Source organism: Strigops habroptila, chromosome 5 (assembly GCF_004027225.2).
Source record: "Strigops habroptila isolate Jane chromosome 5, bStrHab1.2.pri, whole genome shotgun sequence".
NCBI lineage: Eukaryota > Metazoa > Chordata > Aves > Psittaciformes > Psittacidae > Strigops > Strigops habroptila.
In genome coordinates, this window is record NC_044281.2 from 17942791 (window position 1) to 17968712 (window position 25922).

Sequence of the window (25922 nt, forward strand, 5' to 3'; positions counted from 1 at the left end):
ATCTCGCCTCAAGTAAGAGGTAATGGTTCTTTATATCCTTTTCCGTCAGCCATATATTTCGGCGTCTGGGTAGATTTGCAGAGCCCCCCGTGCTCGCGTGTCTGTGTGTACATACAGCAACCGCTACACGCACAGCGTGTTCTGCATACTTGTGTACATACACACAAAGCCGAACATAATTCTGGCTGCTGTTTAGACATTTTGGATGACGGAGAGGTCTTTCTCTTCCTACACAAAAGTGCGAAGGAAAAGCTGGGCACCGGTCGAGCAAAGAGCGCGAAGAGGATTCAGAAGAAAATGCCTTTTTGGAGGGCAGTTTCGAATCCCCTGGAAAAAGCCCCACAGCCCTCGGGTGTCTTGTCAGAGTCTAGGGCTTAAAAATAAGATGATAATAAAAAAAAAAAGGAAGCTGAAATTTAATGTAAAAATGGAGGACGGCTGAGAGAAAGAAAGAAAGGAAGGAAGGAGCACCTTCACCACCGCCACCAGAATTAAGACATCGTAAAGGGGACTGAAAAAAAAAAGAAACTATTAAGGAAATGTTAATCCTTTGGCTGGTGGGACTCCAGCTTTGCGCGAATTTGTCTCCAGTAAAGGATCTAAGACTTCTTCAATCGGAGCATATGTTCATAGAGCAATAAAACAGAAAGATTTACAGTCTCCGCCCGCCCCCCAGCAGCCTCGCACCCTTTCAGGAATTACTTATGATGATTTATAACAACAACTCCGGCAATTGTCAAACTGATAAAATAGCCTGGGCTATATGCGGGAATAAACGCTTTTATGAAAGGGCCGCGATTTATGTTCGGATCCATTTTACTGAGTGTGTTGGTGGAGTTTGGTTTCTTTCCCTAGCCAACAGGATAATATAAAACTTCATTGATAAAAATGTAGGAGTTCTAGTCAAGTAGCAAATCTGTTCCTTAGTCACTACCAAAGCACATAAACATTTGTCATCTTTGAATAATTGAATTAATGTGTTATTGTTTGAATGTATAATTCATAACATAGGAAACTTTGTCTCTGTCCTGCCACCGAAACGGAAGTAATAAAAAGCTACAATCTAGGGTTTTTTTAGAAATTACTCCAGCAAGGAATAATAAAGAATATCCTGTTTGCAGAAAGTATTTCCAGCTGACTCTGGGATTTCACAGAGAAATCTCAGCCTCGTTGTCCATATTCTATGGAGTTCATAGACAGTGGCTTTGTATAAAAACACAAATCCCATTTCCCCCTAGTCCGAGCTATCGATCGGGGACTTGCAAGGCGGCGTGCCCGTTTCGGGGTCTGGATGCGCCCGGGCTTCTCCGGCCGGGCGGCGAGGCTCGGGCGGACACGAACGGCGGCCGGGGCTGGAGCGGGGCCGGGGCCGGGATCGGGGGAGCGGGGCTTGGGGAGCGCGGCCGTGGCCGGCCTTTGTGCGGGTGGTGGGGGAAGGCGCGCTCGGAGCTGGCTGCGGCCCCGCTGCAGCCCCGCTGTCAAAGACGCACGGCAAAATTTACGACCCCGCTTGCAAAGGAGTGGAGGGCCCTTCCCTGCCGGTGACACCGGGCAGCGGCGGCTGTCCTGACAGCCGCATTGTTCCTTCCGCGCCTCCCCGCGCAGGCGGCCGCGGCCAGCGCCGCCGCCCCGGGAGGCGGTCAGGCTGCCTCCTCCGCGGTGCTCCGCGCTGGTCCGCGCTCGCCTTCTTCCCCCGCTCCCTCGGAAGCAAAGGTCACCGCTTGCGCCCGGTCCGGTCCCCGGCCACTGCCGAGCTGGATATCAGGAAGCAGCGTGCCCTATTTGTCAAGCGTTTGACAGCTGAGTTCATTAAGGCTTAAATAAGAAGGAATAAAAGTAAAAAATATTTACGTACCGGGCGTCTCTTTTTCAGCAGCTACCAAGGAGCTAGGTGTGCAGAGAGAGGGACTGCACCCTTTGTATATTATATTCTTGGGATCTCTTCAGTTTTCAAGTCTGATAGAGTCCTTTGCTTGGCAGATTAATGACGACTCCGTGTTTCTTAAGGGACGTGCTGAATTAATTATTTCGCAAATCACGTGGTCAGGACTTGTAGAAATCTATTCTTATCATCTTCCTTGCACTTTGAAATTCTGCCTGTTATGACTGTTCCTACCGAGATTATTTTGGTCTCTAGGCTTGGGGGGAAGGAGGGGAAAAAAAAAAAGGGGGAAAAAGAATCAGGGGAAAGGGCTAACAAACATGGCCGTTGGAAGCGGTGCGGCTCTGCACCGAGAGGTCCCTATTTACTGTACTGTACAGTGAGTGGGGTTTGCTATTGACTCTGCCTTTCCTTTTCATTCTTACCTTAACGACTAGTGGTGATATAATATACAGAACCATATTGATGTATCGGGAGTAACAGGAGGAGCCATTAAACGGGAGAGAGAAAGTATAATCACAAAATGTGCCTCCACATTTAAACTTGGCTAGTGTGTGCTCAGAACCGCACCCGCACCCTCCTCGGCGCACCCCGGCAGGAAGGGCCCACTCCTCGCCCGGGCACCCCCCTCCTGCCCTGTCCGAGCGGAGGGCGTTCCCTTTGGACCCTGCCTTGACCACGCTCCAGGGGAGGACAAGCCTTCGGTGGCAAATACTTCTGACAATAATACCGCAATCGACTTCTGCTGGCCAGAGGTGCATGTTGTTGCCTGAAGTACTTAGGCAGGGGGATTAAAAATAAATAAATAAATGTTTGCCTTAGGTGCACTGGAAAGTTTAAATTCTCCAAGTTTGTGTTTTCTCCTGACCTTGGGTTTGTATCGGCTGAAAAAAATAAATGAATAAATAAATTTTAAAAATTAAAAAAGGAAGCTTACTGCTCAGGAAGAGCTACTCCCAGCATTTCCATTTCAAATTTCCATTTCTTTTTTTGAATGGATTCCTTCCAAGACTCACCTAAAATGCACCCATCTGTGTGGGGATCGAGGTGACTTCAGGTGTGGCTCCTTGCTTCCTACCGCACATGCATAAATCCGGGAGTCATTCTAGGAGGGCTTGTTAAATGCAAAGCAGTAGCAAATGGATGACAGGCACTTTTAACTGCAGCCTAAATGTAAATATAGACTCCAGCTTGGCCTAGAGTCACACCATTATAGCTGGGGCAATCAGCAGACCTGTTCAAAGGGACATTTGGAAGGATGCTATGCAGAGTCACTCATCTTTTAACACTGTAATGATGGGAGGGACCAGCATTTTCACGGCAGAAAGACCCACCTTGTGAGGACTGTTTGTTCAAGGTACAAACCAGAATCTATTTCTCTACACCTTTTATTATTTCAAATGTATATGGAGGACTTACATCAAAACTACAGGCGACAATTAGTATAAATAACGCTTTAATCAATGGCAGCAAAACATTGGCAAAGTCTATAAAAAGCATTACACTTCAGCAGAGATGAGAGTATTGCTGGACAATGCAACCGTTTAACAAAGGCGTCAACGCACAAGGCTTCACTCATGATAAACAAAAATAACCAGTTTCCTTTCCTACACTAGGTAACTCTGGAGGAGGGTTAAAAACCAGTAAGAAATAAACTTCAAGTTCGTTTTGCAGGGGAGACAATGACCAGTGGGTGCTTCTGGTCGTTATTACAGACATTCCTGACCCTTCAGAGTATTGGCATCCGGAAACTATTTCTTTTGGTACTTTTTGCCTCCAGTTAACGTATTCTCCGAGCTTATAGCGCAATTACAACTGTGTAAACTGACAGTGCCCCAGCCTTGCTCAAAGAGGGCTTGCAACCGGGGCTGTAAGAGCTGTGCTGAACCCAACACTCGTCTTGGAGATATTAACATTTCAAAAGACGATGAGGCAAATTCTGCTCGCAGATACATCCCTGTTTGACTTCAGTGGGAAGGGAAGGAAATCTGGGAGAAGAATTTGGTCCTTTAACTTCGGAAGCCATCTCGGTAGATAAGGAGCACAAAGTAAGGATTTGGTTATCCTAGGCCACTATTTTCCAGAACTGTACCACAGATGCCAAAGTTGGTTGCTCTCTCTCCAATAACATTTTTGCCCTGCTCACAGCCAACGTATCACAGACTTTGAGTAAACAGCGGGGATCCAGGAGGGGGGATTTTCAAGAACGGCCAGAGAGGGTTACCCCCACCCCCCTTTTTTGGGAGGGTTCGTTTTCCTTTTTTCTTTTTTCTTTTTTCTTTTTTTTTTTTTTTTGTCTTTCCCTAGATTCATCTGAAGAGCAAAGGGAGGGCTTTGGACAGCTCTGCAGAAGAAAGGCCGCTACCACAGGATCTGGGTATAACAAAACTTGAAAACTTGCCTCAGGAATTCCCTCCTCAAGCGCTCCCGCTATCTGCTCTCCATGCCAGAGAAAGGGAAGGGTAGTTTGGGTCCAAAAGGTTAAGGGTTTAGAGGTCACTCTTCCCGGCTGAAATACAACTAATCGAATAGAAAATTTGTCCTCTGGGTGAACCTGCTCCTGCAATTTAGCCGAACTTCAGTAAAATACCTTTTCAGCTTCTCAACGTGAAGGCGTCAGAAAAAAGACGTCTTTACTATGTATGAACTCGGTGCTTTTTGTCATAGAAACAATTATGCGAATAATGTGGGAATATCCATCTTTAATATCACGACGTGGAGATATTCAAGTATTGCCATGTGCAAGTCTGAGAACTGGGCTAACCCTAAGGAAGAACAAAGAGTCTTCTCCAGGCTCTAAAACAAAAGACCAAGTCTTAAAGACACTTTGCGGACTTCTAGGGATGAGAAAGGGACAGAAATTAACCGCTGGCCACAGTTAATGCTGTCGAATACCCTCCTGTTGAAAAGCTCGCCTTTCATTTTCGAATGCATTCAAGCCCGTTTTGGCCACGTTTTCCCGAGCGACCCCAAAAAACGGTGGGTCTTGGGTGGGAAGCACCCAGCCTGGAAATGGGCACGTTAACTCACCCCCTGCTCCTTCCACCTCCCTTCCACCTTTACTCAGAGTTTCCTTCTTTGCCCCTTTTCTCTTTAATAAAGGGATCACCTCGTTACAATTTCGCTGATATGGTTCCTCTCTCAGGCTGCCCTGAGGGTGCAGGAGATAAGGGCTGAGCTTTAAAATCGCCTGAGCGGAGGTGTAAGTGACTGAGGGAGCTGGTTTGGCTGGGTTTGGTAGTTACAGAGCACTAAAACTTTGGCACGATGCAGCCAACAACCAGGGACAAATCCGTGGATATTAGACCAGATCTGCTCCCGTCCAAGCCTTTCCTCTTTCCCTGAAAACGACTCTCTGAGAGACTTCCAACCATGGCAGTCATGTGGTTTGCTTAAAAACAATCACTGTTCTTCAAAAAAAAAAAAAAAAAAAAAAGGACCAAAATAACACCCAAACAAAACAAAGCACAACCCACATCGCCCCTCTCACTCTCGAACAGAAAAGAAATTCAAAATCTGGTTGAAAGAATGCATTCAGCTTTGAATGGCTCAGGTTATATCAGAAATCGCATAGATTTTTCACTCTGGGGTTTTCTTTTTATTTTTTTGTTGGAGAGTTATTTTGTTGTGGTCTCTTTTTTTTTTTTTTTTCTTGTTTCCACCCCCCTTCCCCCTCCATTTTTAAATGAGGTATCGATGGTTTAAAGCACAGCACTGAGCAGAGCAGACTTTGGAAACAGATTTCAAGCCTTCTAGCCCTGGATGGCACACGGTAAGGAGCAGGGATGCTTTTCCTATTCACAAAGAAGGAAATTAAAAAAAAAAAAAACGGACAAGAAAGTTGTGTACGTTCAAGACAAGTAAACATTATACATGTGTTCATGAGACTGGGAAGGAGAAATGTTGTATTTCAGCTCCCCTTCCCCGTTTTTGGTTTGACTATTTTTCTTTTTTTCTGCACTCTTCTACTTAACAAATAAATAAATACACTAACACTATCAGTACATAGAATAACCCGTTTTCACTGAAGTCCTCTGCACACCTTCTGAGACGTTATGGAAATGAGCAAGTATTTTCATTACACCAAGAAAGGTAAAGCAGCACAATAAGTTCACAATTAGTAATCTTCATGTTCAAATAAAAGACTATGCTATAAATTTCCTGTCCTTAACTTGCCCAAATGCATCCTCCCAAAATTGCATGGGATAAAAAGACAATTAAAAGTAAAAAACCCAGAATAAAGCATCAAACCTTCACTTTCAAATTCAAAACTGAAACACAGGACAGTTTCATTTTCAATGATTTATTACTTTTTATGGACAGAAGGTCTCGTTTAATATTTTCCCAATTCCCACTGCCTGCATGATGTTTCTTTTCTTTCTTTCTCTTTTTTTTCCCCTCCCTTTCTCTCTTCCTTCTCTCCCCACCCCCTCCCTTTTCTTTTTTTTTCCTTTTGTTTTTAGGTTGTGCTAGCAGAGGCAAATAAAATAAAGTCCAAAGTAGCGTTTTGTCTCCTTTGTACAACAGTACCTTAAAGAAAGATGACAGTTTCTCGAGTCCTTAGCTGCTACATGCAGGTTCTGCTTGGGCAGTGTCAGTTATGCACAGTACTGGTCAGAAGCGAAGGATGAAATGGAAAATTTCACCTCTTCTACAAAGTTGTCAAGTCAGTCTGATGGTCCTTGGAACCAGTCTGTAAATGGGGGTTTGAACCAGAGGAAGAAGACCTGCCCTTCGTGTTGGGCAGTTTGTGATCTTTTTTCCACTTCATTCTTCTGTTCTGAAACCAGATCTTGATCTGGCGCTCAGAGAGACACAAAGTGTGGGCTATCTCGATACGGCGGCGCCTGGTCAGGTACCTGTTAAAATGAAATTCTTTTTCCAGTTCTAGGACTTGCTGTCTGGTGTAAGCTGTGCGGGAGCGTTTAGGTTCCCCTCCGTTGTAATTGGGATTCACTGGGAAAAAAATACGGAGAACTTTACAAAGCTAATCTTGACTTGCCGGTTCGACTTTACAAAAGAAAAACCTTACGAGCTGCGAACATGTGGCCGGGCTGGGCTCGTCCCGGTGCCTTACAATGGACGGACTGCTCTCCCCTCACTAAGGCAGGCAGCTAGGTAGGCTAGGAGCCCCTAGCAGGCTCCTGAAATGGAGTTTTCTCCTTGCACGGCAAAGCCCCTCATGGCCAACGGCCTATTTCCTCGGCAATAAAAATTTATGACGAGTGTAATTGGCTACCTCGGCTTAAAAAGCTCGCCCAGGAGCCTGGCAGGGACTCGAGCGAGCGCCGCTGAGGGCGGCCGGAGGCAGGGTAGAAGAGCAAAGTAAGAAGAGGATCCTTACCCGAGTTAACATGGACTTTCTTCATCCAGGGGTAAACTACTGCTGGCTGCTTAAGTGCCGACCCGTGTGGGGGTTTGAGGGCCGGCTGCTGGCTGCAGGCTCTCGAGTTGGGCATTGGAGGCGGTGGACAATGCTCTGCTTGGCCGGGGAAGTGGCTCGCCGGGCCGGATTGCTCCTGTCCGTGACCCCGTGGCTGCACGGCAGAGCCTTGGGCATTGCTACAGCTAAAGGGCTGTTCGCTGTAGTTTGACCGTGGGTAGAGTCCCTGGTGCTGGAAATCAGAGCCCTGCGAGGCACTGTAGTACTCGGCCCCTTGCTCGCCTAGGTAGCTGTTCTGCAAATATTCCTCGCAAGGAGGAAATTTGGGATCCACATACTTGGAGTTCACCATGTACGAACTCATGGCCATTAATTTCTGAAGGTAGAAAATACTAATTTTTCTCGTGTTGTCTTTTTTCCCCCTGCCATAGAGCCCTCCTACTTGCTGTCAACTGAATAAAGTTAGGCGGGCATGTGACCGGCCCGGCCAATGGGGAGCCGGGAGCCCATCACCGGATTTCGCCGCAGCTCAGCGTTTCCACCGATTTCACCCCAGAATATCCCCGTAACCGAGTGACCCCCCTCCCCGGCGGGTCTCACCCCCCGAGCAGGTGCCAGGGGTGCCGGGGCACCCCTGGGGCAGCGGTGGTCTCCCTGGCCCGCAGGTTGGGCCAGCCTTTTGTCTGAGCTGGCGGCCCTCCGCCCCGGCGGACTGTGCCCCGCCGTCTGATTTCCCATCTGCGACTGCCGCCGGGGTTCGTTACCTCGCTTTAAGTAAAACACCGAAAGAAATATTCGGAGCGAGGAGCTGAAGTGGGGTTAAAAAAGGAGGAAACCGATAAGGAGGCGAGGTAAAGCAAAGCCATCCAAGAAGAGGGTAATATGTTGTACAATAGATCTGTTCTGTCTTTGTCTCGCAGAGGTCATCCAAAAGTTACCAGAATTTAGTTCTGCTGAATAAAATTAGGCAATCAGTAACTTCTCATTCACTTTCAAGCCTCAATATATATCTCCGTGCATACGTATGCGCGCACAGAAGCCAACGCACGCCTATATATGTAAAGTTGTACACGTATGCGTGTAAAACCATAGAGATGGCAAGAAACCGTTCACTTTTAACCACTAAAGTTCAATCAATTGAACTGGAGACGGCATTTAATTAGGTTAAAAATATCACGGCTTTAATGAGATAAATTCGGTCTTCATTCATCAATATCACTCCTGGAGCACAAGGAAATACCTTCCAATGAGGCGAATGCTGCTCTTTTGCTGTTGTTGTAAATATTTGGATGCGATCTGGACCCTCGATGGGAAAATTTTGCTAACGTCTGGCATATCTAGCTAATTTATGAACATCTTTTAAAAGATTCATTCACCGATTGGTAAATATTTTTTATTTTTTTAAATAAAATTTATAACTTCTGGTGAGATTAATTGTTTAGATTCACAGTCTGTCAGTGAGAGTTACGACTGAACGACAACTGAAATTTGAAGAGACGTCCTAAAACCTACCAAATAGGAGAGAGGCAGAAAAACTTTTGTAATTTCTGTGTGTTCAGCACGGACATGCCTTTTGATTCCGCCAGTATTTAAACTTCTAACCATTTGCAGAAAGGTGAAGTTTTTGCATCGACCATATATTCCCCTAGAATCGAATCTGTGACTATATGAATATCACACAAATTCGGTTCTACAGGGTATATATAGACAACGTAATAACATTCTGTTTTCATCTACAATATAGCAGGGCTTTGCAATTCTCTTAGTCCTTACTGTCTTCTGAGGAATGCAAACTATTCTGCTGGGACTCAGTTCTGAGGTACGGATTTGCAGGAAGGTGGGATTTCAGGAAAGATTCACGCTTCTTATTATTGCTGCAAGACAGCCATACGACTCTCCAGCAATTAATAGCGACGAATTTCGCCTACCAAATTCTCAGAAAGACCTGCTGCTCACTTTAAATGCTCTGCCGTTTACGTCCTCTTTACGAAAACGGACGTTACCGTTCACATCCCGCCACTTGGAATAATAATGGTTAAAAGAATTTAGAAAGAGTCTTTAGCTATTTAGACTAACACGAATCTAAAGAGATTCTCCATAATTAGAATTTCCCCTCCCCCCTAAAATATAAAAGAATAAAAAAAAAAAAAGATATCGAAACAGAAGAAAAACAGCCGACAACATAAACAGCGATTGGTGAAAAAGAGAAGAGTAAAGGCTGGAGTTAGTCGCTATCGGGAAGAAGAGAGTTTCCAAATTTACCTTCATCCCATTATGCTGGTCTAGCTATTATCCCTGCGAGCTGCCTGTGAGCCGCAGCCTCGCACCCTCCCAGGTTCTCCCCTCCGTAGCGTTTATGGTGAAGGGCAGGGCGAGAGGTCAGCCGAAATCATTTACAAACATATCACAAAGTTTCATTATTTTTACTTTGTCGACAGCGGCACACAGGAGCACAAAAGTTCATGAATTGTGTCTGACCCAGCTCCTCACTGCTGTCCTGCGGTCAGTCTCTTCTCCTTCCACTATTTAAAACAGGCACCATAAGGACAAATAACGGTGCGGGGGTGATACATCCAACCACTGCGGAGGGCAGATTTGGGGGTGTTGCGCTTATCCGAGTGATGTGTACCAGTTTGTTTCCCTGGCTCCAACTCCCAGCTGCCTGATCTGGGGATGCTATTTTTAAACATCTGCTTTCTTACCACTGCCCTGGTGTCTTCTTCACAGCAAGTGCAACTCGAAACGACTTTGTGCCCCTAATCTCCTTCCCCCTCTCTGTCATCGTCGTGCCCCCCTCTCCCCTCCCGGATTATTTTAACCTCCACCCAACTATTTTGAGCCTCTCTCCGCGCTTTCTCCTCCTTTTTCCGAGGGGACAGGGGATACCTCCCCCCCGGGGAGTGTGTTAACCACCCAGCTGAACTGGCAGGGTGAAACACACACACCCACAAAGCGAGGTGGGCTTTGGGGCAGCCCCCGGGAGCAGACAAACCCGCCGAGGGATGCCCATGGAGAAGCAGTGGGGTCGGGGAAGCAGCAGCTCTCTGCTCTGCTTAATACTACACATTTTCATATTTGTTAGACGCCGTGACCTGCGTTTCACCTTATTGCACGACTTGCTCAGACAGGTCAAAGCCAAAGAGTTATTGATGAACAAAAGCGTTATATATTCACCTCCTGTTCAACTGCCCATACAAAATGCTTTTGATCTATCAGGCTTTTTGTATTCTGGTTCATAATCAGTATGCTAAATGTACTTGGGCAGAAAACAAGCAATCCATACATTTAGGGCCGGCCCTGGAATAAAATGCCAAGGGCATCTGCATAGCGCAGGGCTGAGCTACAGGGGGAGGAAAGTTACCTATGGAACAAAATTAAAACTACAACGCTGGAGGCGATCTTTTAGTTCGTATTTAAAGGGCTCGAAAACCAATATCACAATGTAAGGCAAAAAGAGAAGGAGCCTGGCACAAGCAGTGAAAGAGGTTATTTATCAGCAAGCAGGGAGAGGAAACAGGGAGAAACGCAAACAAACACAGCTCTGCTCCTCTACAGGCTCCTCCCGGCCAGAACAGGGCTGGCAGAAGAGGGGAGGGCAATGTGTACCTAACGCATCTCCAAATATACCAGGCTTTCTTTTCCTGTTTGAGACACAAGCCACTCTCAGCCTGAAGCACCAGGACTAACGCACTTAGCTGCTTCCTGAAGCCAGAGAGGTTCAACAGCGTTTCCTGCCACACACGGACCTGCTGCCCTCCCCTCGGCCAACTCCCGAGGGACCATCGGGGATGCGAAAACCCCTGCAGTAAAAGGTCGCTCTCCTAAGCTCAGACACCCAGTCCCTTCCTTGCTTTCCCAACATTTCAGTCCACATTTGAGTCTCCCTTTCCCGGAGGAGACCCAGCAGCGGCGGATGGGCGCGACCCTGCTGCATGGATGGCTGACCCTGGTGGCTGGCGCTGGCAGCCTCTTTCGGCCGTTCACTAGGTTGTGCCAAGGGAGGCTAACGTTAGATCGCAGGCACGGCTCTGCTTTGAATCCCGTCTAGAGAGAAGAGTGGGAGTAGCCAAGGTTGTGAGGCGCTGGGACACAACGTGATCCACCCAGGCTCTGCGCGGGGAGGCGCTGTACAGACCTGCCCAGCCGAAATGGAATTGCTGTTAATTGCTTCAGAGTGCCTAAGAGCAGAAGGACACCTGTACAGCCCATAATAACCCCACAGGAGGCTGCACCTCTACGTTTAACGCTAGCCAGGATTATGACATGGTACCACAAACCAACACCACAAGAGCCTTCCCCTGCTGACATAGCCTTTTGCCTCTTCTTTTTCTTTTTTTTTTTTTTTTTTGGGGGGGGTGTGTTAGCAATATTCAGCAGGTATACATCATTCTTAATTCTTCCAGTCTGAAGGGAAGAAACAGGATTTTCAAGCAACACAAACTGTACAAGAAATAAAAGGTTACTCACCGTGGATGTTCCTCCATACTGGCGAACCTGTTGCAATAAAAACGTTTGTTACTGTTGTATTCCACATACGGGTGATATTTCTGGAGAACAGTTACAGAACCCGTTTGGTAGATGAAGACAGAGAGGAGCTGGTGGTAAATCCTGCGAGCAGCAGAGTGGTGGGGTGGAAGTCCCTTCCGGATGAGGACCACGTTGCATTCAGGCAGTTTTTTTATGAACAGACGCTTTCCCTGTGCCTGGGGTGTGATTTTTCACTTTTAATGTTCATAGTCTAGATTTTATACCAGTTAATTTCTAAAGGGAATGAAAAATTAGACCTCCCTCTTTCACTGATGGAAAAAAAGAATAACAAAGGCCTTTTTTTTTTTTTTTCTTTTTGTTCTATGGCAATCCAGTCACAAATGAAATATTCAGATCACCTTTGCTAAACCATCACCCATAAAACATCACAGTATGCCACGCAGCATCATAACCATGCTGAGCACAGAAAGAGCTAGAATTTGATAAGAATAAAGCTGGGATTACTCTAAGATAGGTCCCCTTTAAGATCACCTAATTAACCTAACAGTAACCACGAGACATGCGTCTTTGTTTGCCTTTTAGGATAGATTTGACTTGAACTTTCTTTCAGATCTTCTAATAAATGCATTCAAAGATCACAATAAGCAAAATAAAACCACGCGCCCAGCCTAACGCTCCTGAAACGCATCGTATGTTTAAAAGTAAATAATATTGGGGGATTCTTTTCTGTGAGCGATTTTTCAACCTCGTCTATTGCCTTCTTACGGTATCTTGGAGAGTTACTGTGTTACACACAGAACAATTGCCCCGGTATCTATAGTTCACTAGGTAGCCTCCCAAGATTGGGTTTTGTTAGAAAAAAAAGAAAGAAAAAAAAAGAAAAAAATTAGTTCTGCCCGCTCTGGTTAACATTTAGAGCTTGAGAGGACGGTGGAGTCACATCAGCATTTCAGCACTAAACATTCCCTTACCCTCCCTTTCCCTTTTATCTTTTTTTTCTTCTGGATAATAAATAAAGGTTAGTTCCGGATAAGGTGTCCCGTTAAATTCAGAAACCTCCGTTGGGAGCACCCCGCTCATCCCGGCGCTGCCCTAGCCACCTGGGCTCTACCTGTCCGTTTTCCCCTGAAAGCCGTTCCGCGGGGCCGTGCGGAGCAGCGCTGGTGCCCTAGTCCCGCAGCGCTGCTCGGGGCCCAGCGGCATCCCGAGCGCGGCGGCGGGGAGGCTGGTAGCGGACTTACTGTGCGCTCCCCCCGCGGCCGGGGGGACCCGGGAGCAGAGGTGCTTGCACGGCCGCATTCCCGCAGACGGTTCCCTGCTAACACTTTCCCGATTACTGCTTCCAGGAACGAAAGCATCTGCACTTGTATGCTCTTAAACTAATTTATGGTGGGAATTATATTTTGGCTTGTCAACTCTCAAGCCATAAAACAAAGTTTATTGGAATCACGTGCTCCTAAATAGCCACTCAGGACCTATCTCTGCGGAACCATAAATAACCTTCGGCTTTAAACTTTTATTCGCTAAATAAAGGTTCACTGAATCTGTCCTATAAAACAGGACTGGGTCGGAGTAGCGGGGATGGGCAGAAGGTCAGCTTCGCGGCATAATGCCGGCCTTTCTGAGCAGCGCGTTGTAGGGAAAGCTGCTAAGAGGAGAGTTACAGCTCCCAAATTGCTTTTGCGAAAGGAGCCGTGTGCATTTAACTGTAGGTACCCATTCAAGCCTTTCTTTGCACCTCTTCGGGGACAGGGAAGCCCATTGCCAGGAGAGGGAAAAAAAAAAAAAAGAGGAGGTCTGGGGAGAGGGACTTCCCCCTCTCCCTTCCCTGGATGTTTCTGGGATTTTGGTCAGGCGTCCCTGGAAAACGGTTTTGACTCTTTCACCTCCTGAGCTGTGGCTCGGGAGAGCTGTGCCAGAGGCTGTGGGCTCCCCGGGCACCGACGGACCCTTGTGAGCGACCAAACTGCTGGAATCAGCGAGGGTACCGGGCTTTGGAGAGGGAGAAAGTGTGAAGCCTGCCACAATGAGATCTTTGAGGACTGGAAGTTTGAGGACGGTTATAAAACAATAAAACAGCCCTGGTGTGAAGAGAGCAGGGTGTGAGTTAGCACATGGGAATTTCAAGGAGCCCGAGCACAGGAAGTCAAATGTCCCTGGCAGCCGCACAGCATAAAGGAACCCGGGCATCAGCTCCCAATCTGTCATGGCTAAAATGAGGAAGTCGGAGCCGCCAGCAGCTCCCGGTGCCTCCAAGGAGGGGCTTGTGCCTTTCCCAGAAGGCAGGGAGCTGCGTCAGCCCCGTCGAGGACCAGCCGCAGACCGACGGGACCGGCCGCTGCCCCGGCCCGGGAGTGCTGATATGAATACGCTCCCGCGCTGGATCTCAGCTCTGAAAAGTGAGACAGCTTCAGGTCCCAGCTGGTGGTGGCACCAGCTGGGTGGTGCCTGGTTAGGTGCCTCCTGGTCTGCTCTGACTCGGCCATGTCCTACCCAATCTGCCTATTACACGAGTTTGAAGTCGCCCCAAAGAGGCAGCTCAGCTCTCGCCGTGCTCTTTAGGTGGCTCAAATCGCAGCTAATCAATTCGTTTTCCTCCAGAGTTCAAAAGGCCTCCTGAGCACCTTTCCTGCTCTCTCTTTACGACCCAGGGTTATTCTGCATTCTGCTGTTTTTGTTGCTGTGTCAATGTCTTAATCTTTCAGCATCACCTCCATGCTTCTATAATGGCCTAAGCCGGGGAATAATTCTTTCCCCTGTGCCCTCCCCTGCCCAGGACAGCTGGAAGGGGCACTGTGCAAGGCGACCTTTAAGCTAGAGTCTGAGAAGCTTTATCGGGCTGCCGATTAAAGTCCGAGGGGCGCCCCGGGGCAGAAGTGGGTTGCCTTGCCTGGGACCAGGCTCCGTGGCAGCCTCCACCCACCCTCTCGCCCCAAAACACGCCGTGTTCTCTGGCATCTGGGGAACGGCCTCAGCGGCGGGCAGCTGCAAAGTGCCAGGGTGCTGGTCCCCTGAGAAGGTGGGAGACAAGGATACGGATCGGGATGTGAGGGGTAGGGTGTAACGGGGAAGTCCAACAAAATGTAGGAAAAAGAGGCTGGGACGACAAGAACCTCGATGCAGAGGCAGAAGCGTTTGCCCCAGGCCTGGCAGCTGGTGCTGGGTGCGGAGGAGGTCCGGTCCTGGGCAGCGGGGGCCACGGGTGCGCTCCAGCCCCTGTGCACGGCTCCCCACCCTCTCCTCCCGGGTGTCCGCGACCGCTTCGGCTTTCTCGGCCTACCCCGTGAGCAAGAAAATCCCCTGGTTTGGACACGGCCCCGTCCCGAGGGTGCGGGAGGAAAGGAGCCGTGGCGAGGCAGGCGGCGTGGCAGCGCTACAGGCGCCCGGCCGGAGTATCAGCCCCTGCAACGCCGGGCCGGGTTTATGCCTTGGGCAAACGCGGCCAGGAGGCTGGGGCTGGGAACGTTGAGGCTGTGGGATAGTGAGGAGTTGATGAATGAGATACAGCTCCCTGTGATCATGGGCAAGATGAAGATGAATGTTTCAGCAACTCAGTAATTCTAGCCCCGAGATTTTGAAGAGAGAATTTTCACATTTCTTATTCTAAAATGCAGATGCGAAAGTTGACTTTGAAGCTCTGGCCAGTTCATTGCTTTTATGCAAGTTCTCATATTCAGGGCTGACGATCTGGAGGTGGATAAGATGTGGAATGAAGTTAACAATTGGTTTCCCTCTGGTTATTGTTGCGATAAAAGGATTGGGGAAATTGAATCACATGTGTAAACCACTGTCGCTGTCGATGCTACTTGATAGACATGATGACCAGCATCCTACCCCGAGGACCACACTGCCAGAAAATGACAGGCTCCATCTCCGACTTTGAAGACCTACAGAACGCCTAGATAGCGTCCAAAATATTAGCCCTCCTAGCTTTTATCATAACTCTGACCTTTCAGCAGTCACCTCACCTCCCATGCCCTCGCCGAGCAGGATGTGGGCATGCAAAGGCCCCTGCCCGCAGTTCCCTGCGCCCGCGGGCAGATCCGGCGGCAGCAGAGACCCAGGGCGAGCAGGGCGGTAGCGAGCCGCGCCCCGACATCAAACGGGGGCAGCGGCGGCGGCACCCCGGGTCCGCGGGGGAAGAGGGCGAGGAGCGCGGGGCAGGGAGGGGAGTCCGGGGGCCGTGAGAGCGTCGAGCTGGGGCAGGCGCGGCCCGGGGGGCTGGAGATCGCCAGGGTCATGTCCGGGCACGGCTGGGGAAGATGAATCCTGGAGGCAACAGGTGAGGCGGAGGCAGGGAAAGCTGCCAGGCCCCGGCTTGCAGGGGGCAGAGGGGCGCTGCCCGGGGGAAGGGAGCCGGCGGGGGGGAGGGTGCAGGCCGCCATGGTGCTCTGGCACCCACATCAAAGCGGTACAGAAGGAAGCAGTGGCTGCCCGACATCAAAGGGCGGGCCTGTGACCTGGAGGGCGGCGGGGCACCCGAGGTGAGCCCCGCCAGCACAGTGGGGAAAGGCAGGGAGGGCGGCGGGGCGCGCACGGGTGCGCGCAAGGGCCCGCGGACCTGGGGCGGGGGGCAGGCCGCAGTGCTGGAGGCAGTGGGACAACTGGGCCACGGCTGGGGAGGGCTCCGCCGGTGGACCTCTCTCGTGGGCAGGCGGGAGGCCGGGTCGAGGCCCGGGGCAGGCGGTGGGGGGCGGCGGGGCTGCAGGCCGCTCTCCCCGGGAGAGCGGCCAGGCTTGTCCTACAGCGCCTTCTCCTGGAAGAGCCCGTGGAGACAAAATGCCTGGTGGAGGCAGCCAGGGCCTGCCGCGCCCCCGGCGGCCGCTCTGCTCCGCACCCCGGCCTGGCCTGGCCCGACCACCCGAGGGCGGGAGCCGCGGGCAGGCGATCCCGGTCCGGGCCGTCGGGGCGGCGCCATCCGCGGGCAGAGGTGGAGGAGCCGGGCCTCTACGGCGGGGCCTTGCAGGCGGTTGGGCTGAGCCCGCAGCCCCGGCACCCTGGCGGGGTCCAGCCCGGGTCGGCTCCGGCGTGGGGCGCTGGGTGGCCGATGCGGGCTGCTCCCCCTTCTTTCTCCCCCTCCGCGGTGATGGGAAGCGAGTGCTGGGTTCGGGCACAGCCTGCTGCTGCTGAATGCACTTTTATTGCCTCTTGTCTCTGGCAGGACCCTTCCTCCGCGCCCCGCCCGGCCCCCACGACCTGCTGCAATGTTTATTGTGTGCCTCATCTTTTCCTTTCGCTTCCTGTTTTTTCCTCTCCCACTTCAGCAGTATTGAGTGCCGCACTGCAGTAGAGCCGTAAATACCTTTAACAGCTGCCTGCCAACCAAGGGGTGAAATACTGTCTTTGTTCGGATTTTTTTCTGCCCCAAGCGCTCATAAAGCACCCCATGAGAATTATATTTGTTTGGGGAAAGAGAAACATTATTGGGAAATAAACGAATCGGCAGGATTTGAGGTTCTCAAGAGACAAACCCAACGTGTGTTTCTTTGCTCGGGTGTCCGGGGTCCGCGGTTCACATCGCCTCCCTTACTTGCCCCAAACCCCTGCCAGGCTCGGGGAGGAGAGACTGCGCCTCTCGCCCGGGCAACTTGGAGCAGCTAAGCGGGAGCCCAGCCTGACTTCCCAAATGGCAGCTGGCTCCAGGGATACCTGGGCACTGCCGAGAAGCGCAGACTGCCCTGTCCTGCGGGTTATTTTGTGGTGCTGTTCTTTCACTGCCCGTGCGTCAGTAAAGTGTGGGCTAGGGCTCGGCTATTTCCTTTCAACAAAAAAAATGAGATGACTCATAAATTCTGCCAAACACTTCGGAAAACGGAGCAGGTGTGAGAAATGTAAATGTGGATTCTGTATTCCAAAAATCACAGCACACCAACACATGCACTCACACAGGCGCCCCCGTTATATAGGTGTATAAATATATATAAAAATACAGTTCTCGTATGTGCCATAAATATATATATACACATCCATACAGAGTTAGTTATGAACACTCACAAACACATAAGCGTATTTAAGAACATACACATACTTATGTGTGCTTCAATGTTAATGAAATAAATGAAAGGGGGAGCAAAAAATAAAATAAAATAAAATAAAAAAAAAAAAGAGCAAAAACGAGCAAGGAAAGAAGCCGTTTAGAAAGGAAAAAAAGCTGAGCTTCCACGTAAACCAGTGGGACCATAAATGCATATGTGTATCCGTATGTGTCAACATCAACATATGGACCCGCAGACGCACATGCACATTACAATTCATTAGAACATCCTGCTTTTGTTTCCTTCTTTTCCCTCAGGCTACGAAAAATTTCAAAACAGATCAAGGACGAGATTTTTCGAAGTTTTTGGAGAGATTTATAGCCAAGCAGCTACAATTACTGTGTCACCTAGGAGAGATTCTGAGATTGAAACCTAACGCAATACATACTTTCCAAGTTACTCGGAAAGACTGTTGCTATGTTGAAAACGATTCCTCCCAAATAATCCCCAAGTCCTTCAGCAGCGGAGGGCGGCCGGCTACTGCCGAGCCAAAGCGGGAGGGAAAAGCATCCTATCGCTTCTTGAGCTGGGCTCTGGCTCAGCAAGCTGGGAAGATGCTCAGGGATGGAGTAAAGAATAATTTCTCCTGAGGCTTCAAAATACGTACCTGGGGCACGACCCACCCCTTTTCACCCTCACTACGGATGGTTTGATCAGGCGGTTTGCTTTACCGCTAAATAAGCGGCTGCTTTTGAGGTAAATTGGCGATTCGGTGAATTCCTGCAGTGCAATGGCATGGTGCATGTCCATCGCTGACCAACCATGTAAACACCAAATGCCAGACAGCGGGTTTTCCACCGTGCACTCACATTTCGAAAATAGAGAGGAGATTTGTATAATACATATACGTTCAAAATAATGTACTTCCAAAGGATGAATGTTCTACAGAGAACATACATATATAAGTGTATAGGTAATGCGGATATGGAGATATACACATATAGAGGTATAGCAGATATAGTTTACGTGACTGTTCTACCTCCTCTATATATTTCAAAATAAACCTGGGTTGGGTTTTTTGGGGGATTTTTTCCCCCCATTCAGCCCCCCATGATTTCCACGCGGGTCAGCAGCCGCGCTGGGAGGCGCCCTCCGGCCGTGGCTCCGCGCAGTCCTCCCCGCGCTGCGCGGCCGCGGAGCCCGGCCCGTGTGCCTCCCACAGGGCCGGTCGGAGCCTCAGCCCTGGTTCATGCACGGTGCAGCGAGAGAAGGATATGCTAAACCGCTCCGGCGGGGCCCCAGGCACAACCACCGGCCCGACCGGCTCCGCGGGACCGCCCCGCGCCCTCCGCCTCTGCGGGAGCGCTGACCCCGATTCTCCTGCGAAAACACCTGTTAAGCTTTAAAGTTACGCGACCGCCCTTTCGCTGTGGGGAAAGCAAACCGCAGCATCACCACACCGCGCTTCAGACTGGCAGGGTAAAAAGTACTCCCCCCAAAAAATGCCTTTTACTGGAAGAAACCCCGCGCATAAGAAATGCTTCCTGCGCCCACTACGCCCCAGCCTTCCGCCCGTCGGCGCGGAAGGTCGCGGATCGCCGCGCCATCGCGGGCCGCAGCGCCTTTTCCTTGCCAGACAGCGCAACAGCCGCATGCACCCCGCGGCGTACCCACAACCGTTATTAATAACAATAACAATGCCAATAATTACAATAGCAATAACAGCAACAGTAAGAGTAGCAATAATAGTAGTAATAACAATAATAGCAATGGTGTTAGGGAAAATAAGGGACTGCGAGGGACAGGTGACCAGCGGGGCAGAAGGACAGGGCAAACGGCGCCGTGCCGCGGTGCGGGACGGTGCGCGGGCGCGGAGAACCAACGGCAATCCCGAGGGGAGCCGAGTGCTTACCGGTTCGCGGCACTGCCCGCCAGCGGAGGAGCCCGGGACGGTCGCTGTAATCCATTTTGCACCCTCGTAGCAATCCGTGTGCCGGAGGATATATCGGCAACAAGCGGCGGGAGAGGAGCTGGGGGCTGGAGGCAGCGCGGCGGCGGAGCGGAGCTCCGCGCATCCCCCCGCGGTCGCGGGAGAGGAAGCGTCGCGGGGCCGGGTACATGTCAGCATGGCAGTGGCGGGACCAGCCGCGGGTTTTAGGGTGCTGGGCACAAACATGAGGGCGACTGCCATACACCTCAGCCTAGACAAAGGTTAGAAAAAGAGGGGCTGAGGCTCTCTGAAGGCAGAATGCAGGGGGAAATTCGCCAGGGAAATCAGGAAAAGACCATGAAAGCGCTCGCTGCCTGCACATGACCAGCCGCAGCCAATGACGAGCCCAAATAGGTCATAAAAAGGTCTATTACCAAGTTGTAAATTTTCTTCAAACAAAAAGGAATTTACTGCAATTCCTTGCGGATTTTGCACATACTGCTTCCCAGCGCCATGTTTCTTTCGCCTGCGCGCTGAGCTTTTACTGAGTCCCCGGTCCCGCCTGCCCACGGCCTGCGCGCCCCGGGCGCAGTGGCGGAGCCCCGCGGGCACGGCCGGGCGCGGAAGATCCGCGCGGGGAGCAGGGAGAGCTTCCGCGGAGCCACACAAAGAGGGGGACCGCACCATGCCGGCGGCTCCATGTCGTGCCCCAACGAAAGGGGGCTTTACCCTCATCCCCCCACCCCACCCCCCGCCCCGCTCCGGCGGGCCCTAAAAGCATCCGCACTTGCTTGAGCGCCCACTACTGAAGCCGAAGCCGTTGCCGACCTAAAAATGGTCCGAGCTACTTCCCCACCCGGCATGACAGCTGCCCGCGGGTGGCGGCTGGAGCTGACATCGCTCCCAGGCTACCCACCGCCTCGCCGGTGGGGCTGCCCCTGTCCCCGAGAAAACCTTCCCGGGGCCACTCGGATGTGGGGCAAAATCCCATTCCCAGAAAGTACTAGAAAAATCTAAAACCGGCCCCGTGTCCACAGCGAATGCTCGGCTCAGAGATGGAGTATTTGTGGGTGTTTCTTGCTCAAATTTTGTTCCAAGGAATAAACTCTATCAGAGACCTCCGTATTGATTGTACCTGCCTCGAAAACAGAGCTTACAAAAGTAAACACTTCCTAAGGTGGAGGAGCCTTTTAACACACTGCTTTGGGCAGTTGCACACCCGTGAATATCTCACGCGTGCGGCGTGTCCCTCGGCAGAGGCATTGGCACCGTTCGTAGCGGCTGTGCGGCACCCACGGCCGCGCAGAGGTACTCGAGGTGGGAATGGAGAAATCCCGCTGAAACCAAAGTCGCGGTACATCCACACTGCGGCCGTCGCAGGGGGTCTCTTGCCTCACTGCCGCGCAGCTACGGCTTTTCCCTGCCAAAATACCACTGCCTGCTCCGGAGCTCGATGAGTCCGGTTGACCGGGGGCTTACTGACCGCCCGGGACAATTTCTGGCTCAGTTTTCTTTTTGTTAGCAAGACTCCAAATACGAACGAGGGGGAGATTCAGCTGTGAGGCTATGGGGGGAAATACCTTAACAACTACAGCGATTTTTATTGTTTTTCTTAATGAATAAGACAGGGACGATCACAGTTACCGCTAGGCCTTCGCAGATGATGTGCTCACAAGGAAGTCAGTTTTTGCCTGCGTGGCTGCGTTCCCAGTCGGCCCACGGAGAGCGACGCTTAACGGAAACTTTTCCAGGAATATTTCAATTTTATTCTCTTTGTCTGGAAATTAAAAACAAACCACAGCAACAGCTCTTTCCCCAATAAATATTAGTGCTCGCTCGGGTGTGCAGGTCTCCGACACACGTTTCCCGTGTTGCTGCCCCGGTCTGCGGCACACATCTCTCTGCGGCAGCGCCTTCAGGGACCTGCTGCACCACGACTCGGCCACAACCGCAGCAGAGGGAAGAGGCTTTTACCCTGACCTGAGACTCAACATGCGCTGCCAGTAGCAACGGGTATTATTTTGAAAACCGAGGGCGTTTTAATGTGTCAGGCGACTGGGTTTCCTTAACCGCGACGCCATCAGCCCCACATCCTTCCTGAACACTAGGGGTACCCGTGTATTTATGCAAATCCATGCAGCAAAATGTTTACTTCACCGCTTTGCTGCAGTTTCCCCTGGTTTCCAACCTTTAACCAACTGCGCGATTAAAATAAACCGAGAACAATAGCTCCGCTTGCTTGTGCCTCCCTCTAGAGCTACTGCTTTGCAGGAATGGAAACGTGCCTGGCTCAGTGGCGGGGAGGGGGTAAAGTGAAGGGAAACGAAATGAACCAAGACCGCCGTATAATTCCTGACACCATGCATGGTGGTTCGCGCCGTGCCGGCTCCGTTCCCGGGAGTTCAGCAGTGGACGCGGGCAAAGGGCCGTAGCGCCGGGCGGGAACGGCGGGGGCCGGCACCTCCCCAGGCCCCTGAAAGTGTGCTTCCGAGGGGGGCCCTGGCTCGGCCCCGGTCGTTTCTCGGGCAGAAAATGTAAATTTCTCGTGTTCGCGGCAGTGGCTGGCGCGTCCCTGAGGTCCCCTTCACGTAACCATCACCCACGGGAGCGTGAGGCCGTGGGGAAAAAATGACGCAGATATCTTGGTAAGGATTTATACCTCATACCTCAGCCCTCTGCCTGCTGTTCCTAAAAAGGACTGCTCTCCGTCATCCTCTCAGATACCGCGGCCTGCGGGACCCCGCCGCGGAGCTGGAGAAAGAGGAGGGAGGGGAAAAGGGGAGATTAAACCGTTTTACTGATCAGAGCGGGCTCCGATTCCTGTGGCTGCGGGGAACCGTGCGGCAGGCTCTGCTCTCGCCGGTTACGGCCTCCGCGGGGAGCCCATCCAAGCCGTGCCATAATATTTAGGGAGCAAAATGCCCTTCTCTCTGTTTTCGCGTGTTTTGGGAGCACTAACCATTACAGCTCCCGAGAAAGCCACACCTAAGACCACAAAAGCTTTGCATCTCTCCGGTCGTCCGCCATCCGCAGGGTTGCCTAGGCCCGGTTTTGCGTCGGTTGGAAGCCAAGCACCCGTCGGAAGCAAAGCTCGGCTCGGCGGGGCAAAGGCCCCTGTCTGGTGGCAGTACCCCCCGGCCCCGCCATCCGGCAGCTCGGGGAGGGCGGGAAAGAAGAAGGTAGGGCCCGGGCGCACACATCGAGGGGGCTCCCGGGGTCGGGCCGCAGCGTCGGCCCAGCCCGCGGGTGGGCCCGTGGTACCCCCTGTCCGCTGCTTCCACCACGATCCCGTAGGGCCGAGTCTGGTGGTTCTGGCGGGGTGTGCAGGCGGCAGGGAGCGAAAACCAAGGTTTGCATCCAATGTGCCCTTCCCAGACCCCACAGAAACACGCAGCGCAGGAGGAAGGAGGGGAGAAAGGCGCAGGGGGGAGTTAGTCCAGACGTGGAGGGGCTCTGAAGGTTACCGGAGGAATAGATTACGAATAAGATATCAAGAAGCCGATACATTTTATATTTGAACAAATTTGGTTTATTTTAATCAAATATCATAGCAGAAGGTTAAATATATTTCTAAAATATTTTATTCAAATTTATTAAATTTATTTAATTTACTCAACATAAGAACAAGAATTAAAATAGTACAAGTGCACTTGTCTTGATTAATAAAGCATCGTTAGATGTCTTGCATATTCGTATTCATTATTAGGAAGTTTATGTTGTTTCCCGCAATCACCGTCTTTTAAGATTGAAAAAAAGAAAAAATATATATATCATTAGAAATGTATTGCTACAAACTCTGTATCAAATTTGCAAAAGAAGTAGATGAACTCTTAAATCTAGAGATTGTTCCGGATATGGTTAAAAACAAAACCACAAATAACTGAAGCACCCAAAGCAGAGAAATGTCAAGCAGAGGGACACTGGGTTGCTCGTCCCACGGCAGGACCTCGTACAGGGGGAGACGGGCCGACATGTCGGACTGTGGCGCTAGTTGTTTCTGATGGTCTTTCACAAAGGCTTTTAGGGCAAAATTTAATTCGTCTGGCCTTCAGCTCTGTCTTCTTCCAGATCATGTGCTTCCTTTTTGGCCTCTCCTTCCTTTCCCTCCTGTCTGGAAGCGGGGAATTTGTCCTTGTTGTTCTCTTTTTTCCATTTCATCCTCCTGTTCTGAAACCAGATCTTTACCTGCCTCTCGGTGAGTCCTAGTGCGTGGGACACTTCGATCCTCCTCTTCCTGGTCAGATAGGGGTTAAAGAGGAATTCCTTTTCCAGCTCTAGTGTCTGGAATCGACTGTATGTTTGTCTTCCTCTCCTCCTACCCGGCGCTGCTGTTTAAAAAAAACACAAGGTTTTGGATGTTGGTGTGGTCGTTCAAAACCAGACGCAAGCAGGGAGCAAGGGCTCGGGCCCCTCTGGAATCCCTCGAGAGAAGCCCCACAGAAACGCAGGGAGAGAAAGCAGAGGGCACGGCAGAGTCTAGAGTTCTATACACGAGTGCGGGGCCAACAGCAGTAGCAGATGCACGAAGTGCCTCGGCTCCCCACCCGTCCACCGGGGTTTGCGGGACCGAGTTTACGGGGTCACTTTATCATCTGTTGACCGACAACCCCGGCCCTGCTCCCTCCCGTTCGGGCGGCGCCGGCAGGAGCTGGGCGAGCGTGGTAGCTGCGCCTCGGTGTCCGAATGGACTTTAAAGCTACTCTTGGGGTGGCAGCCGCCTTCTGCAGAGCTTTCTGTTTGCTTGCTGTATCTCTTTATTATCGCAAGCCACCGCGGCGATAGGAATTGCGGGGAGAGAGGCAGGGAGCAAGAGCGGCAGAGGCAGGGAGCGAGAGGCAGCGAGAAAGAAGCGAGAAGAGGAAAAGAAAGTTTCGAACTCAGACGTGAGATGGAAGCAAATTTTTGACTGCGTCCAACCTTGTGGTCTCATCCAGGGAAACATTTGAGCAGGAGACGAGCTCTGATTTAAGTGGTCTGGTTCCTCGCCAATATTAGCACTGGACGATTTACAGTCAGGATATTGTACCAGCTCGGCCTCTTGCTGTGTCGTAAAAATCTGCTGTCTCTGTAAGTTATCGTATCCGTAAAATTTAGCGGGCTCCCCGTGACAGGTAACCCCGCTGCAGGGGGCAGGAGGCGGAGGCGCGGCGGGGGGAGGAGGAGGCGGCTGGTAGGCGGCCGTGGGGCTCCCCCCGGCCGGGTGGTAAAAGTCCGCGGCCGCGCCGCCGCCGCCGCCCCCCGCCCCGCCGGGCGCGGGGTGCGGGAAGCCGCCGGCGGCCGCGCCGTTCCCGTAGAGCAGGGCGGCGGCAGCGGCGGCGGCGGCGGCGGCGGCGTGGCGGCCGCTCACCTCGGGCGCGAAGTGACAGTCGTAGTACGGGGGATTGATGGGCTCCCCAGCCGCCGCCGCCGCCGCCGCCTTGTACTTGGAGTACAGCGGGTTGACAAAGTAGGAGCTCATCGGGGAGGGGGCAGCGGCGGGCGGGGGTGCGGGCGCGGGCACTGGGCGCTGCTCCCGCCGCCGCCGCCGCCGCCGCCGCCGCCGGTGCCTCTACGCCGTGCTCATGCTGCCGCCGCTGCCCGTGCGCTCCCCGCTCCTGCTCTCCGTGTATGCGGTGACCAGGACTGGATTATAATCGCTCCCAAAATGACCTGCCTCACTGCTTTTACTATTTCCTATTAGGCACACAGCAGCCCGCGCACACACACACACATACACACACACACACGCTCATGAGCTCAGGGGGGACTTTTGGCTTCAGTTTACATGTGCCGCTCCTCAGGCAAGAAAAAAACCCGGCCCAGCCCTGCCCGGATCCACCCCAGCCGCGGCGCCTCCGCTCCCCCCGCCGGTGCGCGCTCGCCAGGAGCCGCCGAAACCCCCGCCGCGCAGGGGCGAGGCGGCCGCGCAGATCCCGCGCGATAACGGCGGGCGCGCTGCCTGGGGCGAGGCCGCTCGGGGCTCAGGGCCGCGGCTGAGCACTGAACCGCGGCCTGCACCGCCGTCCGGCCAGGGCAGAGACCCGCCGAGGGAGCCAGTGCCCGGCACAGGGAGCCGGGGGTGCCGGCGAGGGCAGCCGGGGGGATCCAGAGGGCGGCGGGGTGCTGCGAGCCTTCCGGTCATTCCCTTGCAGGCGAGCAGAGCTCTGGGAAATGAGATGCACATTTACCCTTGACGCCGTGCACGCATGGCTGAGGCTCCAGGTTAATTGACACTTAATGGAAATCATGCCTGTGAATATACTTTCCATCATTTCACCCTTGGTG

General features: G+C 51.8%; 2 protein-coding genes across 5 annotated transcripts; both read right to left on the reverse strand.

Moving 5' to 3' along the window:
• Nucleotides 1-3254: 3254 nt before the first annotated feature.
• HOXD4 (homeobox D4) lies at nt 3255-19980 on the reverse strand. Of its 2 annotated transcripts, XM_030488699.1 has the most exons (3): nt 19641-19980; nt 11733-11759; nt 3255-6838 (listed from the first exon to the last, which is right to left on the reverse strand). In XM_030488699.1, exons 1-3 carry the CDS (start codon nt 19846-19848, stop codon nt 6534-6536), a joined length of 540 nt encoding a protein of 179 aa, XP_030344559.1. In that variant the 5' UTR covers nt 19849-19980; the 3' UTR covers nt 3255-6533. The 2 variants fall into 2 exon arrangements, with proteins under 2 accessions (XP_030344559.1, XP_030344558.1); XM_030488698.1 differs by lacking the exons at nt 11733-11759; nt 19641-19980 and adding an exon at nt 7227-8887.
• A 3182-nt stretch (nt 19981-23162) lies between these two features.
• On the reverse strand, nt 23163-25409 carry HOXD8 (homeobox D8). 3 transcript variants are annotated; one of them, XM_030488703.1, is made up of 4 exons: nt 25006-25409; nt 24576-24723; nt 23844-23986; nt 23166-23394 (listed from the first exon to the last, which is right to left on the reverse strand). In XM_030488703.1, the coding sequence occupies exons 1-4, from the start codon at nt 25114-25116 to the stop codon at nt 23332-23334; spliced, it is 465 nt and encodes a 154-aa protein (XP_030344563.1). In that variant the 5' UTR covers nt 25117-25409; the 3' UTR covers nt 23166-23331. The 3 variants fall into 3 exon arrangements, with proteins under 3 accessions (XP_030344561.1, XP_030344560.1, XP_030344563.1); XM_030488701.1 differs by having other exon boundaries at nt 23163-23986; nt 25006-25369; XM_030488700.1 differs by having other exon boundaries at nt 23163-23986; nt 24576-25384.
• Nucleotides 25410-25922: the final 513 nt, after the last annotated feature.